This window comes from Photinus pyralis, unplaced genomic scaffold, assembly GCF_008802855.1.
Source record: "Photinus pyralis isolate 1611_PpyrPB1 unplaced genomic scaffold, Ppyr1.3 Ppyr1.4_LG5, whole genome shotgun sequence".
Lineage (NCBI taxonomy): Eukaryota > Metazoa > Arthropoda > Insecta > Coleoptera > Lampyridae > Photinus > Photinus pyralis.
Window position 1 is genome coordinate 8,641,759 of NW_022170596.1, and position 20,732 is coordinate 8,662,490.

At 34.8% G+C, this 20,732-nt stretch overlaps 1 protein-coding gene across 1 annotated transcript; it reads right to left on the reverse strand.

Moving 5' to 3' along the window:
• Positions 1-797: 797 nt before the first annotated feature.
• Positions 798-11,172, reverse strand: LOC116170405 (protein FAM76A). The gene is made up of 5 exons (XM_031486776.1): positions 10,980-11,172; positions 10,509-10,787; positions 10,298-10,440; positions 10,002-10,245; positions 798-1,347 (listed from the first exon to the last, which is right to left on the reverse strand). The coding sequence occupies exons 1-5, from the start codon at positions 11,070-11,072 to the stop codon at positions 1,120-1,122; spliced, it is 987 nt and encodes a 328-aa protein (XP_031342636.1). The 5' UTR covers positions 11,073-11,172; the 3' UTR covers positions 798-1,119.
• Positions 11,173-20,732: the final 9,560 nt, after the last annotated feature.

Here is a 20,732-nt window from a genome sequence, read left to right on the forward strand (position 1 = left end):
CAAAATCTCATTCAAACCATTGACCAGGAAAAGAATCCCATGGGACTTGTGAGCAGAAGCATATTTTCTAACTAACGCCAAAAATGCCCCATTGGATATACTAAAGATGGCTAAACCCATTAGTACATATGAAGCCATAGTGTGTTTGAAAAGGTCTCTCATCAAAATAAGTCTTATGGTATAATTAGCGGTGATTTATCAAACTATACAGGGTTACTATTGTAATGATACAGTTTCAGCTAAAATAACCCTGCATAGTGAGATAGTTCAAAACTCACAGGTTCATAATGAGAAAAAAAAGAATAAAATAAACAATTTGTGTGCATTTATTTTATATTTCAACCACTCTTGATAATTTATAATTACATGGAAATTTAATTATAAAAATAAATTTTATACACAATCATCTTTTACCTGCCACACCTTGGAGCTGCCAAGAAATGGCGAAATAAATTGACTAAAATATGATAAATAAAATTATGCCACGTTCACGTATCAGAACCGTGTATCACACAATTTTAGTTACATTAAATAAATTACCTTACAAAACGATTAAGTTAGTTTCACAAAGATAACTTAGTTCTACTATGTAATTAAACTGTACAGCCCACAATAGGAATTAGAAGATGTTTGTAACTACCTACATAAAATTTTATGACCAATTTTATGTTAACAATATTTATAACTGTTTTAACAGAATCATTTTTTTGCTTATAATAACCCTTGATCTGAAATAATCTAGTTCCTTCAGAAATTTTATAAAAATTAAAACAAAACACAATTAAAATTTTTGTGGCATTTTGATATCAGTATAGTATTCACTACCTTGTACAATGCAGTGATGGTTCACATTCGTGATGGATGCAAAACTTCGAATCCCATCAAATATGATCATCCATTACCATATGACAGTGATACCGCAAGTCACCTGGCAACCTCTTCATCTTTCTCTACCCAAAGTAATAAATCTAATCGCTGGTGCCACGAAGACCGGTCAATTTCGCAGACTCATAAACCCTAATGTAATAGCCAAATAAATACTATGAGTGCGCAATAATCAAAATTCACATAATTCTAAAAAAATTGAATAGTATTTACACAAATTTAGACAAATTCGATTTATTGGGTACTGGGACTATCGGTACCGCTACCACTGTTGGCGTTCTCTCTGGCGATTGATAGGCGATCGCGTTTGTTAATTTTCGAGAGACTCGCAATCTCTTTCAGCAATGATTGGATTTTTGAATTCAACTGCTGGCATTTATCGTCGTGCTGTTTCTGTGCGGCGTTCATCTTATTTCTCAGTTCGTTCTCGGTCGTGAAATGTTTCGCCTTTAACTCTGTTATCTAAAAAATTTCGCTTGTGAGTTAATGATAAATCAAGTGATACGTATGTTATATAAGGACTAGCACATACTTTGTTAGATGAATGAATCACTTTTTAAGTCATAGCGATTTCGTAACGAACCCTATTACTAGGTAGTAGGGTCGTACTTTTGTACTGTATAGTTTTTGTTTTGTGAGTCAAAACAGGAGTGCCAGTCCTATTTGCTTTGATTCAGGTATAATCTGTTCACCCAACAGATGCAGTTAAGCCACTCCCAATAAATGTTGGCCAATGTAATAACAGACCCGTTTCACAGTCACAAAATTATAAAAACCGGGAAATTTAAAATCGCTTGTCACATTGTATGACTAAGTTATAAATTGTTGTTTTGAATATTGACCTCTAAACACACAGCAGTACATAGTTTCAAATTGTGTATTTAGTTCAAAAAGATTGTTTGTTCGTATAAATGAAATTAACAGAAAATGGCGTCCATTCAAATACGTTCACAACAAATTATAACTGTCAATTCTGACAGCCAGGTCCGTTGGTGACGTCACATATGACTTAAACTTGGGCAACATTACAAGTATAGGGATCGAGCAATCCTTATATTATATAGTATCCTTGGGCAATTATAATTGGAAGCAAATAGTTGTGTGTGCTACAGGTTTTGAAAATTCGGCCAATTAAAAATGTTCATTTAAATTTGCCAGGAATTTTTTGGGAGGAGCTTAACTGCATCTGTTGGGTGAACAGATAATCGTTGTGATCTATAGTCTGACAGCAGCAGGTTTGGCTGACCTAAACTTTACAGCTTAAGAACATCGACAGAAATAGGACTCAAAACTTATAAGATGTTTTGGTGCATAAGGCGAACAGCACGGTAAAACCTAAAAACTAGTTAACAGTATAACGAACTGCCAAAACCTTAAACGTATCACTGGCAATTTCACATATACACACTAAGGGCATCTGCACATTCACGTACTGCGTACTAACAGTAACCTTTGCTCAAATGTATTTTGGGAAGTTAATGGTATCTCTTGCTGACCACAAACTGGACAAGGTCTTGCTAGGCTAGCCAAAAACAAGTGCAAACAACTTTTAGTCAAACGAATTGTGCACTAAACTGTCTCTCTGCCAGCACCACAAGTTCACAGTGCTTGATAAAAACCATAGAAAGAAGTTTTAGTCAAGTAAATGTTCCCCGACCATCTGTTTAGTACCGCTCACTACCTCTCGCAGCATCCTAAGTCAATGCAACATGAAGGTACATGCATGCATTACGTTTGCCTCCAACTTTTCCAAAGTGGTGAACATGCCTGATTATATAGAATTTAGGAATTCATTTACAGTAGTTGTATTTCAGCCTGGAAATGAGGAGGGTAATCGCAAAGCAACTTTTTACAAGCATAGTCACTGCAAACTATCTTTTTATCTGCACTAAATAATGTACTTAATCAATGCCAACTTGAATGTGTGCTAATGATTGAAACAAGTGAAAAACCGGTCCGTGAAGTAGTAGTTGTGTAGCTCTAGACGAATTTTAATAAAAGATCTTAGTATTCACTCAAAATAATCAGTTCAATTAGACACAGCACCTCATTTTTCCAAAACTAAATTTTTGTGGCCAGTTCTAATTACAATACATAGTTCCATAATTTAACTTACATACTGATATTGTTTTCTAGTTTCACTTGCACCCAAAATAGATGTACAATTCTAAATAAACTATACCCCTCTCCATCAAAAAAATTCTTACGAAGATGGCAAATACGTTCTTAGCGTAATTTGCAGAGGTTGGATGCGCTATTGCAGTCACTTTCTGTGACCAAATATCTAACTACTCCCATACTTAGTTTTCAAAGTATTTAGTTTGGATTGTATTGGCTTATAGATCTAGCACCAGAGCCAAAAATCAATCTTGGCGATTAATGTGAGCACTCGTACATTGCGCAATGTCACCTTTCTAACTTAGGGAGATATTTTTAGAGTATCTTGCATCTGATACTTGGGTGAATTCCCGTCCGTCCGTCTAAGGGTTTGAGATCTCAGGATGCAGATCTCATTGAAGACTGCGTTTTTTTCTTATTAAACAGGTTCTAACACTTAGGACGGGCCAAAGACAAATAATTTGAAAGTGGCAACTAATAAGGGCCGACTTCTGTCTCTCTTACAATCTTTCGTTCCCTTCTTTTTGTCGCGATCTATTATGCAAAAAAAAGGCGCGCGCTCAGGGGTTCAAACCCGCGTCATCGTAATGGAAAGGCGGCGGCCTTGCAGTTGCGTTACACGACATCCTATTAAATATCGCTTATACAGCAACAAACTAATAGGCATGAACAATGATCTTAAATTTATTTTATTTACTCCGAAGCTGTTAAATACACTTTAAATGTGTATATCCTGCAATATATGCAATTTTGCAAAATAGTTTTTATTATTACCAAAGTTATTTAAAATATTTCAAAATAAATGACACATTAATATAGCGATTTTTTCCCTCTACAAGATGCTAGTTTTAAATTTTAAGTCTGAGGTTTCGTCTCCGATTAACCATCATCAATTATGTTTTTTCTTATGGAAGCTATTTTCTTTTTTTAATTTTCAAAACTCCATCTTGTTAGGCATCCAAATACGCAACTTTGCCTAATTTAAACCTACCTATCGCTTACAGTTTCTGAGATCCCCATGGTGGAACTCGAATTTGAATCAGTCCGTACAGAGCGACGAACAGCGACTTAAAGGTGTCCAATAAGTTTCCGCTTCTGCGCAAGCTCATTGCAACTTTGCATTTATTAAGATCAACGAAACTTTAACCGCAGATGCTTCTCTCAAAACATGCGGCAAAAATTTAAGGGGCTATTCCTTGGACTATTCTAAGGATATTTTGTCCTTTGATGATTTTTGATCTCGTTTTTGATAGGGCGCTTTGTTTCGAAGATACGGGGCGAAAAAGAATTTCGGCAATAACAATTTATTATTTACCACTTCGCTTCAATGCTCCTGTTTCATGAAGTCGTTGATGTATACTTTGGGAGGTTTTATTGTTTTAATATCACAAACAGAATCAATCTAACTATATTTCTGAGATACAGGGTGAAAACCAAAAGGTGACCATTTTGGGATCTTATCATATCTTACTACCCATGTAAGAGAAAAAGTTTGAAGTGCCTATTTTAGATATATTTACGTATAATGGAGTGGAGTAGGTAGTCAAAAAATTTTTTGGTCCATAGTTAGCAGTAGTCAATTTTTTGCTTTCTTTTTCCTGATTACATTGGTGCAAGTATACCAGAACCTATAGCTATACAGGGTGTTTCGAAATTCGCGCACACGGACTATGGGATGGTGTTATACGACAAAAACTGAACAAAAAGCTCCTCTACAAGTTTTCCATCAGACCGCTATTCTTGAGCTACTGTGGTTTTAAAAATCTCCGCCCCCCCTTCGCTGCGCCACTGGTTAAACTTAATTCCAAATTAGAATACGGAGCGATTATATGGAACCCCTTTTACCAAAAATATGTAAACGATATTGAAAAAGTACAAAGACGATTTCTAAAATATCTACACTTTCCGATAAATGGTTATTATCCCGACCAAGGGTATTCCCAACACCTACTACTAAGGAAATTTGACTTGATGGCTCTTAAAACTAGAAGAAAACGTATTAGTATGTCTTTCCTATACAACTTAGTACATAATAATATTTACTGCTCATCGCTGCTAGCTGTACTAAGATTTTCTGTGCCTCCCTTCAACTTCATACATGGGACTGTGTTTAAGTTGCCAAAATATCGAACAAATATTATGTTCAACTCCCCAATTTATGAGATGTGTTATTATTATAATAGTATTTGTAACTCTGTTGACCTTTTTAACACTACTTTAAAGAATATTTTACAACTCGTCAATGAAAGTGTTTAATTTTTAAGGCTTCTGTTTATGTTCATTTAATTATTATTATTATCGAATAATCTACTACAATTATCTTTGTTTTTGGTTGATATCATATTTTGTTTAAAGTATGTTTTATTTCTTTCTATCCGCTAGTGAATGTACATTGTAACTTAACATTGTCCCTTATTGGTAAATCTGTTGGTGACAATACATATTATTATTATTAAATATTATTATTATAATAACACATTTTTAAAAACAAAAGAAGGTTCAAAATAAACTATAATTATGACGAGTACGTAATTACAACAGTTGTTCAAAATGTACGCCGTCTGCTAGTAAACAAGCTTCAGCACGTCAAAAAAAAAAGTGCCGGTCTGATCAAAAACTGGTAGAGGAACTTTTTATTCAGTTTTCGTTGTATAACACCATCCCACAGTCCGTGCGTGCGAATTTCGAAACACCCTGTATATTATGTATCATATTTTTCGAATTTTTGAAATTACATGTTCTACCGTCAGCCATTTTTATTGTCTGGTGTCAATAAACAAAACAAAATTTCTATGAATCCATGGCATGCTATTTAAAAACCGTAAAATATGAGGTAAAATATAAGTATTTTGTTTGGCTCATGGCTAAAATTAAAAAAAATACCTATAGGTTGTGATACATCAATGGAATGAACATTGGGTAAAATCTCGGAAAGGGTGGTCCACTGAATTTGTGATTTTACAAAGTTTTTCTCTTGAAAGATACATTCCCAAAAGTTCCAAGATTGATTTGCATTTTTTTCCAGTCATTTCTCAAAAACCACAATACAAAGATGAAACTAACACATTTTCCAATGTGTTTAGGTATACCCTTAACAATTTTGCAAAAAATGCCAACAAAATGTATATCCCAGAATCAGAAGGGTATCTGAATTTCATGGTAAACAAGTCTGTCCGATGAGACATGATTTGAGACTGTCAAAGTTTAAATTAACAAATGTCAAATTATATAACATTAAAAAATGTTATGTCAAAGATTTTAACAAAATTAAAACAATTCAAATATATTTCTGAAACAAATTTTTTGGAATTTTTAATTTTTTTTTAATCACTTGAATCTTTCTTACATCATTTGAACTTTGTTATATTTTTGAAAAAGGAATGTAATGATATCTTTTCAGATTAAAATATACGGGGTGTTAAATTTAAAAAAAAATGGGGACTCAATAACATTTAATCTGTCCCATATACTTATTTTGAAAGCGGCAGATTATTCAACAATCATTATAAAGAAACTTTTGTAATTTCTGTATTTTTCATTATGAAATTGACAATTTTTTTATTTTCTCGTTCCGAGCGAATATGTCAAATTTTGAGGTTAAATTTAATGCAAAGAGAGCACATGATGTCTATATCATTTTTTTGATAGTATTAACAATTATGGGGATACCCTATAAAAATGTTGAAAATGGGACACCCTGTACATCATTCACACTTAAGACATAGAGGTCTACTTGAAATTCCGCAACACATTACCACTTTATATAAACTCGAGTATAAACTTATTCATATACAGTTGATATGTTCTGTGTCATCAATGGAACACATATTGAACAATTATGGTTGTTAAAAAAACCAGTACCTGAATCACCCCATACATACTTATTTTATTTACGTAACTGAAATAGTTTTTTTGTACTGAATTTTTGTAACCCTGAAGCATTGCAATCTGCATTGATAGTAGTCTCGTTTCCATGTCAGATAAGTAAAGACAGTATCTACTAAGGAACATAAAAAAATACTTCACAGATTTATGCTAGGGATTAAGTGGAAGAATAGATTTTGGTTTACACACTACACTCTATGCATTAATATACCTTCCAAACATTCTTTATTACCTATTCTTCAAAATAATTCTAGAAATGCCCCCCCCCCTCCGCCCTCTAATAAAAAATAAGTCTGAATTTTAGAATTACAGAACTAGTGGAGATGTACCTAAAACCTTAGTGATTAGGGTGAACTTGAGGAACTTTTAGCGTATTTTTTAAAACTTGAAAACAAAGTGCTATTATTTGTGTTTTGTCCGTCCGTGCATCCGCTTCTCCACTTCCGCGACCTAAATTTTTTTGCAATAGGATGTCAAAAACTGATTTTATACCTACTTCATGAATGGCGATTGAAACGTCGCAAAGAGAACATGAACCATTTGGACGAGTGTGTTAAATCACGTTTACGCCCATCGGTATGAACCATGTTGCAAAGAATTTCACTTGCATTAAATAGCATATAATTTGAAGGTTGTGTAGACAGCCTCCAAATGTGTGTCTAAAGGGAGCCCCTCCCGCAATTCATTACTTATAGACAAGCTGGTTTAAAATGGAATGTTTGTTTATATGTCTCTTATGCCTACCTAAGCCGTTCAATCAATTGAGATGAAACTTTGGAGAATAATTGGACGTATAGCCGCGAAGGTTTTCAATTCAATAATATTGCGAGGTGAGGCGGCGAACCGAGTTTATGGCCCATCTGGCATCTGGACATTGTCAGATAGGCAGTACTAAGTTCGCTAGGTCGACTAGTGTTTAAAAAATGAAGCGACAACTTTTGAATGCTCTTACCAAATTGCGCCAAACTTTGTCGACATCAGTCTCTTGGGATTAAGAATTTTTCCCACAGACGGTAACACGAACTTATAAATTAAGATGGACTGCTGATCAAACAGTTGCATAGAGGTAGAAATGGCCCTAGCATGGGTGCCGCCATGATGTGCACATTTTCGTTATTTTCTAGAATTTTCCTAGTGCTCAAGTTTTGAGACTATTGCAGCCTGGGGAAATGACATGTGTCACAGTAATTTCTTTAGAAAACGTGAGGTTAATGCTTGTTTATTAGTTGATTTGAAATTCGCGCCCAGTGAGCGCACATCATGGCTGCCCCCATGTAGGTGTCATTTGTCAATTCAGCAGTAGCAGTCCATCTTAATTTATAAGTTCGTGGATGGTAAATACACTAATACACATGTTTCATCCAGTTTACATTAAATGTCCATTGGTGCATAGTACTCTTAGGTTTTTCTATTGAGATTTGTAAATAGTGAAGAATTTGACATCCTTTGACCAATTTTCTGGTGATTACTTTGAAAAGAAATACATTTGAGGCTTTCTACCAAATTTGCGACACCTATATTGCTATAACCAGTGCTGTATTGGGGGCTTTACGCGGGATACGTCATATATGTTTAAAAGTAAAATTTAGTTAGCGTATATAGAAATGACAATTTGTTAGATACAAAAATATACGTTCATATACGTAACTTTAAAGTTTAAAACATTGCTGAAAATCTTGTACTGATAATTCTTTACTTTAGATAGTGCTTTTGCTGCTACTGTAACTTCTGGGTAACCAGTTTTCAAAATCCTAAGGAGACTGCAAGAGTTCCCAGGCAGTTTCTAGCACCCCACCCTTCAATATAACATCTTGGTGGCAAAACATCGATCAAAACGCTTTTTTCTAAAAAATTACAAAAATTGAGGCCCTCACATCTCCCCTCCATCTGACAAGTAGTCATTCCATACCCCCCTTCCGGTTAAACCGACACCTGCGTACCCTTACCCTTACCGTAATTGACCAATACACCACTGGATATGACCTGTCCTTGAGCAGGTCAGTGTCATTTTTGGTTTTAGTGTTTGACCCCATATGGATTATGTGATCGCGCTCAAAATAGGAAGTGCACATAGGTAGAGCTTGATTTTTGGAATGGGGTGCAGTTTGAGGTTATGTTCTATAAGTTTTTATGTTGGGCCTAAATGAAAAATAAGAAATTTATGTAGAATTACGAAACTGGTGTGGGTGCATTTTGAACCTCTTTGAAGGTTTAAATTTTGGGGCATTTGCTATGATTTTTTTTCCATTAAAAAAACTGTGGTACTATTTGCCCATCTATCCATCTACCCAAACCCACTTCTTCAGTTTTCAAGAGCTCTAAATTTTTGCAGCAAGTCTATACTGCGAAGGTGTGTGGCGTTCGAAATGTCTGAAGGGTCCCCATGAATCATTTCTTCAGATGCTACTATTCTAATTTGGTTGTAATCCTCTGACATACTGAGATTTTTTATTTATTTCTTTGGGCAAAAAGCCAAACGTCACAATGTTGCGAGACATCTTTGAAAATGGATGGGGGAGACATATTTATTGACGTGATCATGAAGAATTTTGTGAACAAATAAATCTCCCCAAGAAACTCACCTTAATAGTGTAGTTTAAATGTGTGCCAGAGGGTCGTTAAATGTTGTCTAAAGAGCTCCCCTCCAATTAAGTATTTACCAAAAAGTTATTTTAATAAGTAAAACATGAATAACTTTTCTATGCTCCTACAGATTTCCATGAAACTTAGCCCACATTTCCCTCTAGTTGTAGTGTGAGTGCAGAACAATATATCACACTATTTTCGTTTAAAAAATGTACTGTATCTGCACAAGCTTTGTTGTACTTATGCTTCTTTGAGTAAACTTAGTGAACCTATCTACAACTATTTTGGGTGCAATAAGAACTAGTAACAAAAATTGAGTTTCCAAAGAATGAGGTATCTTGTCGAGTTGGTTTCATGGATTGTGATTATTTCAAGTAAATAAACTATGAGATGTGCTAATTTCACAATCACATCGAAGACCTACTCAGTTCATCTAACAAATTTCATTAAGTTTTATCAGGCCACAGGAAACTTTCAAACAACCTATGACCTCTACCTATCAAGATAGCTACTTAAAACACACAAACCATTTTATCTTTCCCAAGCAACTGGCTGTCTTTGTTGCTCAGTTGCTTCTGTAAACTGGCAATTTGTTCTTTTAACTGAGTCATAGCGACGACATGATCCGAACTATTCGGATCTAATTCCCCCCTAACCAAACCGGGCCCGGCATTATTTCTAGCTATCTTATTACTAGGCCCATTATCGCTGTCGGCGACGGGAATTTTCGTTACATCCAATCTATGAGGTCGCTTGTTGTGTCCTCTCAGCCTAAAATATTCGATTTTAATACTTAGCAAAACGTCTTCTCGAGCGAACTCACTTTCCCTCCTTGTGTTTTTCTTTGGCTTGCCTCATTTGAGTCATTTTTAGGTGCGCTCTGCGTTCGGCGTCACCCTGTTTAGTTTTGGCGAGCGCACGCTTAAAAGATAGCGTGCACAACCAACACAAAAGCTTTCCATCAACCTAAAAATTAAAATGAGAAAAATCTGATAGTGCAAACAGAAAGGTTGATTTGAATTTCGTATAATTACCTTTTTATCGTCGTCTTGACGATCAAATGCACATTTCTGTTTGCACTGTTCACAGTTGACAGGAGGCCCATATTTAATTTCAGAATTGGTGCAACGCTGACATTTATTGCCTATGAACGCGGCAATTATATTACAGTATTCACAAGCAGTTGGTTTGCCAAAGGCTTTAACATTTTGCTCGCACTTTTTACAAATTGTACTTGTGCTTCCCTTAGTTGTTTGTTGAAATTCAGATCGACAATATGTGCATTTTACCACGGGAAATGCTCCACGACATTCCTGAGCGGAAAAAGTTGCAGTAATAATATTTCGATACAATGTTCGATAGTTGATGTTTGAACAATTTTAAAATTGATTGAAAGTCTACGTGAAAACAATACGCACATCAAGGAATTAAATGAGGTAAATAAAATACAAGATCTGTCAAATTATGTATCAGCGTATAACCTACAAGTCCATGTAGAAACTTACCTTGCACAGCTGCTGACCAGAGGATAGTTCTTCGAAAGGATGCCGTGCAAAACATTTCGAACACGCAAATAACATGGGGGCCGAAGTATTCATTTTTCACAAGAAATCACTTTTAAATGAGTAATTTACAGATAATCGAACGAATTACACAAATACAAACCGACTGAAGTTAGCAACGCAGTTCGGTTTTTTCGTGAAGGTCAACTTTATCGACCCTGAGAAAGGCAAACTGGCTGTGCCTAAATAACGGATGGTGGTACTATTGTTAAATACGCCTCTGTTTATTCCTTTACCGTTATCCCATTGACGGTTTCTATATTACTCACTATCGGCCATGGAGTTAGAATACTAATGGAGGGAATCAAATGCTTGGCCAGACGTAGACCACGGGAACCAAAAGTGGCCTCTGGCTGTGATTAAAGTACCACACCACTTCCGTTATCATTAGCGTCTCACTTCAGTGGCGTAGAGATATAATTTTCTTTCCACTAATAGGAATAATAACAAAAAAAACGTATAGAAGGAGTAAAATACATGCTCGTGGTAAAGTAAACAAAATAGACAAGGATGGGAAAGTATGCAGATTTAATATAATCATTGATTACAAATCTAAATATACATCGATGTGTTCCAGTAGTATAATTAAGGCCAGTTTACTATAGCCACTACAACTTGACAACTCCCATTAAATTCACTGTGTTGATCAATAGCTACAATTGACTGGTTGGTCTCAGGTTCATTACAACGGCAGAGAGATTCAATAATAATTTATTGTTTATTGGTCTCAAAATGTATCCACACTCGTAAAAAAACTTACACCGATATCATTGAATTTATAAATTCAATGCCGATATCCATATTATAAACTCACACGTGTAGCTGTAAATACCTACAAGTTTTGATAGTACCTACTGCATATTTGATGAACATTTTCCGGTGCAACCTTTGGTCGAAATCACATTCAATGAAGCGCTGTGAGCACAAAAGCAAATTTCGAGAGCTGTTCTTGAGATATATTTACAAATGTTAGGTAACCATTTTGCTCGAAGTACTGGTTCGTTTGGAAAACTAAGAAACATAAACTAGGTACCTACAACCTCGCCTACAACATAATAAATGACATGTCTTACCGATGAAAGGAAATGCCCTGTTTCTTCCCTTTAATGAGAAATTTTGCATGATACGCAGCTAATCATTCTCAATTCACAAAATTGCGTGTGATAAAAACACTATGCGGCAGTTAGTTATTTATATAAACCAGAGCACAAACCGATCCGAAATTATTAGGTACTTTAAAATGGCAAATTTAATAAAATTTGAATTTGGTGGAAAACTGACAGTGACAGGACCCGCGTTTTCATATGTCAAATAATGTCGGCCAAAATGTACCTTCACGGGAACCTATCCACGCGAGTGGCCTCTGTCTGTGGCAACTTCCGTCTACAAAAATTCTTACCCCCTCTATCATTATATTCCCTCCATTAGTTTTCTAACTCAATGAGACTGACGCTTCGAAAAGTGGTGTTATTAAAGTGTATCCACATGTGACATGGAAGTGTCGCATATTTGGTATATAAGTCGAACTAAACCTAAACTTGTGTTGTGTTGCACCTTTGTTTATAAATGAATAAAGAAAACTGTCACTTAAAATTTTTCAGTTTCACCAACTTAAAAATGACGAAATGTCAGTCAAATGACACCAGGAAATGAAGTGAACTTTTTAATTAATATAAGATTGTGGAAAATTTAGGATTTTTTCCGCAAATTTTTTCATTGAAAACGGTTATTTAGGTGCCTTCTAGCCATGTTTATTAATTTCATGATAATAATTTAATTCATGTACGCATCCTAAATGTGAATAATTATGGTGTACGTTTTTAAGTCGGAGAGTAGAAGCTGCCGAACCGACTCGGTGCGTGATGCAGGATGCAGTTAAATAGATGTGTCCGTGGTCTAAGCTATAGTTAAATTAGTGATCTGTGTGCGAACCTCCCTTTTTGAATATTTAATCTTGTGGAAAAAAACTCTAATACACAGGGTGTTCCATATAAAAAAGTTACATTTTTGTTATTTTCTAAAAAATGGGATGATGATTTGTGTTTTACCACCGCACGATAGTAAGGAATGATTACATTGAGGTAAAAAATTACTCCCTACTTTTTTCTTCTTCGAAACACCTTATCTCTTCTATCAGGGATAAGAACACACGCGTTATTTAATTTCGCCCGATAAGACTCCATATCGCGAATTAACAAGATGAAACCTTTTATAAGGTAAGCAAACTTAACCAAATGTGTCTTAACACCTTATCAAATTAAATGAATTAAAAATACGATACATTTTAATCAAGTAAATAATTCGCAATTACAAACAATTCTAAAAAGAAAAATAACACTCAGCCACAAATTCAAATGAAATAAACCAACTTTGTGCTTATGCGTAAATAATTCCCCAAAAGTACACTTAATAAATTGAAATTTTGTCATAAATACAGAGTGTCCCATCATTATTTTTGGCATTTAGACCGAAATAACACCTACATAACGTTCTTTACACAACAATATAGATATCTGTAAAAGTATTTTCAACAATATCGTGAAGACTGTCACAAAGAACTTAAAGGTCCTTTTGAAAAGGTTTTTACGCCAAAAAATCTATCTTCTGCTAAACCCGCTTCTTAATCTGAGGAATCTTTTAATTTGTTTCTTAAATTATTTCCCTTAAGAAGTTTAAATAATATCTTAAATGATTTTCCACTTTTAATTTAAAATTACTGAAGTTCGCAATTGTCAATTTTGCTTCTGGTTTCTACATCACCGTCTTGCCGAGGGCACACGGAGCACCTATTTTGTGACGGCAGTTGCAAGCCAGTTACATTTGCAACCAGTTTCCAGCAAAACTTCTGTCCGCACACGAGTGTACTCACAACGGTTATGTAACACTGATTTCAGACTGGGGTCGATTTTTGGCCGTACGTTTCCTTAAAACGTATACGTATTCGTAAAGAAACGTATATTTGCAATTTTTGACCATACGTTTATATTGCGTATACGTTCAATTGTGTTCGTTTTTCTGCGAGCGGGTAAATGGCGTTCGCAAACGCTCGCAACTGACGTTTTGTGGGTTATGTATTGGTTAGTGTTGAAGTTTTGACTCTTGAGAGGTATCTACTTACAATAATGGATGAAGCTGTGAATGTGTTTGTAATAGACAATTTAGAGAATGCCGAACGCAATTATCGCCCGAATAGGAACCGTAATCCTTGCAACCCCATAGTAGTCTTAAATGAAGCACAATTTATCAAAATGTATCAGCTACTTCTTTCCATGAGTCTTGCATTTTCTTGCACGTCAAAGTCGTAGTTTGTTTCCCTGCTATTATATCGGGGTGGTTTTTAGCAAACTCTACTAGCCACCCTTTTTGGTTTTGCGTGGTATTGCACCCTCGCTTTGGCGTGTCCATCGTGTTTTCAGTATTCATGCTAATCAGTGCCTAAAATATTCTTATTCTTTAATTTGAAATGACTGAGCAATATCTTCACCTCACCACCTAAGCTCAAACCCAAACGTCAATGAACGTCAAATAGTCCGTTTTAGTTCTAATCAATCAATAAAGGCGACGTTGTCATATGCACTGTACGTTTCGGTTCCAGGCAGTTACGAACAGTAGTCAAAAATTGCATTTGGAAAACGTATACGTTTTTAAGTCTTCGCATCTAAGCGTATACGAATAGATGCGACTGGTTTCAAAAATCGACCCCCTGGTCGTCACAAACGTCATGTGCGCTTTTCCACACCAATACATTGTCGAGGTCACAATAACAGTTGCGCGCGTTACTGGATTGCAACCAGAAAAAGTCACGATTAACGTCCGTCTCCTCTATTTAGAAAAATTTCCCTTCTCCTTGTCCCACCATCTGTGTTTACGTCGGCGAAAAAACGTCTGTTTATCTTCACTTAATTAGCTTACGCAGCGATAACGAAACTTCTTATCGCAACGGCCGAATTTACGAGAGATAACTTTAACAAAACATTTATCCAATTAATTACAGATGCTCCTTAACTTACTAACTGAACAATAAAGACGATTATTTGAACTGAAGCAGCCTATAATTCTAATACAAAACATTCACCTCGAATTCAATACGATCGAAATTGTGTTTAAACTCAAATTACAACCAACATTTTACGTTACAAATGAATTAAATTCACATGGAGGGTGACCCATCATTATTACAGGTGGGTCTGCACTGCAAAACAATATTAAATAAAATTAATTTAGAGTATTCTAAATTATTAAATCATTTGCGAAATCAAAAAACACTGTTTGATGTTGACTGAGTATTTCTATAGATTCTGAATCTTTTCCGTGTTACCTCTTTCACAGGCATAAAGATAACTTTTCAAAAACATTAAATAAGCTTTCTTTGTATATTTTGCTTTTAATATCCCCTCTTTAATTCCAAAGCCCATTTTTAAATCGTTTCTCAAATTTTTCCAGATTTGAGTTCATTTTATAGTTTTCCTTTGTCTTGTTTAAATGTTTTATCGCCCTCAATAATTTCCGCAATATTTGCAGTCAAAATTTGGGAAATTATAGTAAGCTTATAAATCATTTCCGTCAGATATACTTGTAACATTTAAAAGTTTTACGAAGTTGGTCTTCGGTTTCCTTATGATATAATATTAGTTTTGCCTTCCATCGTAAAGGAGAGCATCCTGCCGCATTTCTAAGGTTGACAACTGCAATACAGGGTTCGATCCTGATACCGATTGCAGTTGAGTTTGTCATGACTTTCCTTCATATGTAATACCAAACATATTTTTTCCTACAATATTGTTATTAATTGTGTGTTGATCGTTAAGCTCGCTCAAGAGGATTATTGGCAACCAACGTTAGGACACTTTTTGCAATTACCTTTCGTTAATAACCCGAATCCTCCCTAAGGGACCTTACGTTACACTTCTGTTGACAAGAAGTGCTTTCAGGCATCTGTTAAATTGTTATTACTTATCGATATTCCAACATGAAAGGTTTTTATACGGATAATAAAGAGGATACTCACTTTCGGATAATGAACGCAAGTAACGAGATTCTTTTTCAGCACGCGTTCACTTTAAATTTCAGTATTCCCGTATTACTAATGAGAATATGTTCTGGTTTAATTTAAAAATACTTCTTTTGCAATAACTTGCCAACGTAACATTATAGAGAAATAATGACTTAGTTATGTATGTGTGGTGCTTTTATACTTCATTATAATTACGCTATATACAGCTAAATTACAAGATACTATTTCACATAAATATAGCCTCTAATTTAACATCATTCGAAGTGGGAAACTGAAATTGTGCAAAACGTGACCTGAATTTGGTACGCTTCCAAATAAAATTAAAATGTGTTCCGTAATATCCTCGATGCGTTTTAGGAAATTACACAAATTAGTAGTTGTTGTTAAACTGAATCAAACGTCACGATGCCACAATCCATTTTAAATTTATAAACCGAAGTGGCGTTTTTTTTACGTTTTACTTTTTAGGTGAAGTCGTAAAGAACTCTATCGTTAAAACTTACCGTAAATGTTATGACGTCTTGGTGAACTTATCGATTTCGTGTCCTGAAAACAAATTCAAATTAGTTTGGAGTACAGATATTAAATGAACGGGCTCCGTAGAGACATTCGGATAATATAAAAAGCGCACAGTTTATTTCCCGAGCTTCTATTATTTTACTTTATTTTTACTTCGGACATTATACCTCTGGAAGTTGATTATTACTTTTATGTAAATTACTTTGTAGGTTAATTCATAAATTTAATTGAAAAATGAGAGAGCGGGAACATAGTTTGGATAAATGCGACTGGAACTCGAATTTTAGTTTAGGAAAATTAATTAAAGTTTGCAATGACGACGGTACTATTTGTTTGAGTTAACAATGCTATTATTTTGCTCAGTAATAGGTACACGATGTATAGCTGCCTAGTGCTTCATCACTCTCCTATCTCTAAAACAAAGTGTAACATTACTTGAAAGTAATAAAGCCCAGTAGACTACGATATAGGGCGACAAGTTTTGCAGGAGCGGAAAAGTTTTGTATAGCAGTAATTTTTTACTTTAGGGGTCAGTTAGTTTCCCACATAATTGGAAATGATATTGGAAGGAAGAGACAATAATTAACGTTCCTAAAAACATCTTTAGTAAAATACGATAGAAAATAGAGAATTTTACATTTTGCCTGGTAATATGTGTGGTATTAAGTATTTATTTGTATATTCAGGTCGAAGTGTACTGCCAATGTGATGTTGCCTTGTATGAATCCAATAGCTACTTATGCCGTGAGGGAAGTACCTCATACAGTTCCGATTCTTCACTATATCATGTTCCTCATCTCGTGCGGACTGCAACTCTTGTGTCAATACAAAACGGGGGGAGCAGGGGGCGTCGAATTAACTTTTCTTCTGTTTAGTAGTTATGTTTATGATAATCGAATTTAACATGATTCCGATTGCATTTTCACCCGTGTTAAATTAGAAGCCGATGCTTGAATAGGGCGATGTCATTTTTATGTTGTTTTCTATGTATACGCAATTTATCATTTTTGTTTTTGTGCTAAATTGATTTATGGCTTTGATTCGATACCTGATTTTTATTGATTTGATATACTTGATTTGTGTATGTCTATTGTGTTGTTGATTTATCTTGTATTTGTATGTGTTATGGACAGCTTTTTTCCCTCAATGAAGATTTTTTCCTGACCTTTTCGTGTGTGGATGGATCCAACAGCAGTGACGATGTCTTCCTTGGGAACCTTAACGAGAGCAACAGCGAAGTTTAAACCCTGCGAACGGACTAAATGCGCGTCAGGAGATACGGTGTGAGAAGGCAAGTCGACGATGGTTTCCTTGGTCTGGGGATTTGTACCGGAGGGTTTAAGGTAATTGGACTGAAGAGTTTGGAACTTTTTGAGGTGGGTTTGAGTAGTTAATTCCAAAATAGCCTGAGATTGCTCAAAAGAGTTTCTATCAAAATTGCACCAATGATTTGCAGAGAAGGTATTGGATAGTTCTAGATGAAATTAGAAGTTCTTTCACTCAGTTTATCGGAAACTTACTCACACCGATAGGTACTTACATACCACTTCACAGCATCATCACGTCAACAACACGCTAGTTAACAACAACGTTTTTCACTGAAGCAAAATCCGCTAGGCTGTAAATGGCCACCTAACCTCAAAACTTTTCAAGACCGAGAATAAGGTCGTCAGGAATATCGCTTTCTTGCTTTATGTCCAAAAGATGTCAGTACAGTAAATACAATACCCAACCTGGACCAGCTCAAGTTTGATTGCCACCTGGTGGTGACTCCGTAAAGTAGGTGAAGATGTTCAAAGGTTGCGTGACCCGTGGCGGTAACCTTGGAATTTGATCAAGGTGCAAGAACATTCGACGTCGAAGTCATCAGAGGTCAATGACCCCGTTTTAGAGTTCCATTTTTGGTGTGGCACATTTTACCCACAAGATTATTAAAGGTCAATAACACCATGTCATACTTACGGCGTTTTGTCGTATCTTATTTCATTTTCATTTATGTTATGGCATATTTCATTTTCAATGTTATCAAAGATCTCCAAATGTTTGGGCTTGAATATTCCATTTTCAAGGTCAGCAGAGGTCAATGGCCTTATTCTTGTACTGATTTATTTCCTTTTCAAAGAGCCCAAGATCATTAAAGTTCATTGATTCCATATTTGTCTTGTATTATGTTCAAGGCCATACAAAGTTCAATGATCTCATTTTTTTCGCATCTTATTTCATTTGTAAGGTCAATTGCCCAATGTTTGTGGTGTCATTTCATTTTCAACGTTATCAAAGTTCAATGCATTCCATTTTCTGATGTACTTATCCAAATAATGAAATACAAAATACCCAAACACCTATTTTTTTCAAAATATGTGATGCACGCAATTGGGTAATTAACAAATTATTAGACACTTTACAACGCGATATAACTACAAGTGAATAAAATAAGTATGTATAGGGGTACGTTACGATTGCATAAAAGTCAGTAAACCATAACTAACAATAAATTTATGGATGACCTTAAAAATGAAAATGGACATGGCAAAAAATGAGCTTGAACATCAAATTTGACAAGGCAAAAGTTGAGGCTTTGGTGACATGACACCTCAACAAAAAGGGTCATTGGATGATTTTTTAAGTAAAATTTGACACCACAAAACATGAGGTAATAAGTGATCTTGAAAATGAAATTCGAGACCCGGAAGATTCCGTTCACCTTGGATGACCTTGAAAGTGAACTTTGACCACCTCGTAATTAACAAATTGACCTCTGATGACCTTGAAAATGGAAAACGACACCGCAATAAAATGAGATTATTGAAACTTGATAACCTTGGAAATAACACATGATGCTATAAAAAAGGTGTCTTTGACCTCTGATGGCCTTCAAAATGAAATACGACACCAAAAATTGGTGTAATTAAACTTTGATAATCTTGAAAATGAAATATGACCTCGCAAAACTGGAGTCATTGCCCTTTATTGACCTTGAAAATGAAATATGACACCGCTAAACAGTGTAGGTAATTGTACTGAAAAATCAGCAAGCAATTCCGTTTTACCATTTTTTATTCAATAGTTTTAAGTACAGTGTTTTTTTAATTAAAAATGTTGTATACAGAGTGTCTAATTGGATTTATTGCCAAATTTTTTATAAAACAATGAGAATACAACTGAAAATTAACTAATTCGTATATCATGAGATGAGAAAAAAATCTTCTTGCAATTGTTGCCATTATAAACCTTCTAAGTTAACATGAGGAGCAAAAAAACCTTTTCCCTATCTTATTTCCCTATGTTCGGTTTTTTTAATTTTTTATTTATTTGTTATTTATTTATATATTTTTATTTTTTTATTTATTGATTTCTTTTATTTTTTTTTCATCTGGTATGTTAGTTCAAAGAAGAATTTGGCTGAATTTATAGACAGTTAAGTTCAATACTTTTGTTTATGCTGCGCTGTATCATTTTATGGATCAGGTAGCATGATACCCACGGTTATATTAATTAGTGCACAGTTGATGCGAAATCGAGCAAATGTAAGTTAACAGCTTCATTTTCATTCTCTTACTTGGGATGCTTATAATCAGAATATATACTTGTCTTTCTCAAATGTATATTAATATATATTCACTCCGGTTCTGGCTTACATATACATAAATATATTTCGGCCATATGGTTTTGATAGCAATTATCAAAGTACATATGAAATTTAGGTAAAATGAATTAATTAAATATTTCCCGCTGGCGATGCAAGTCCGACTTGTTAAGACAGCTATCAGCAAAAATTATGTAGATTGTTGTATAATCCGAAGAAAATAAAAGCACTAATTTCAAAATTTAAATAGTAGTCAAATTTACAACCCCTGCGACAGAAAGAAATACTGTCTCCATAAAATGTATTCATATATTTCCAGGAGAAATAGGAATGTAAGGCAATGTTACGCATAAAATCACAAAACTTATAAAACGCGCTTTGTTGCTTTGAGTTAACAAGACTAATTTGTACAGGGAAATAAAGCAGGAACTTCGCTGCTTCTGAACTGAAAAAATGTAGAAAGGCGTCTAAAGAGAAAATATGCTTTTTGATGATGTAATAAAGAATCGGTAACCGCTTTTTAGTTGGACTTATCTTTTACTCACTATACTACTACTATAAAGTTCACCTACTTTAA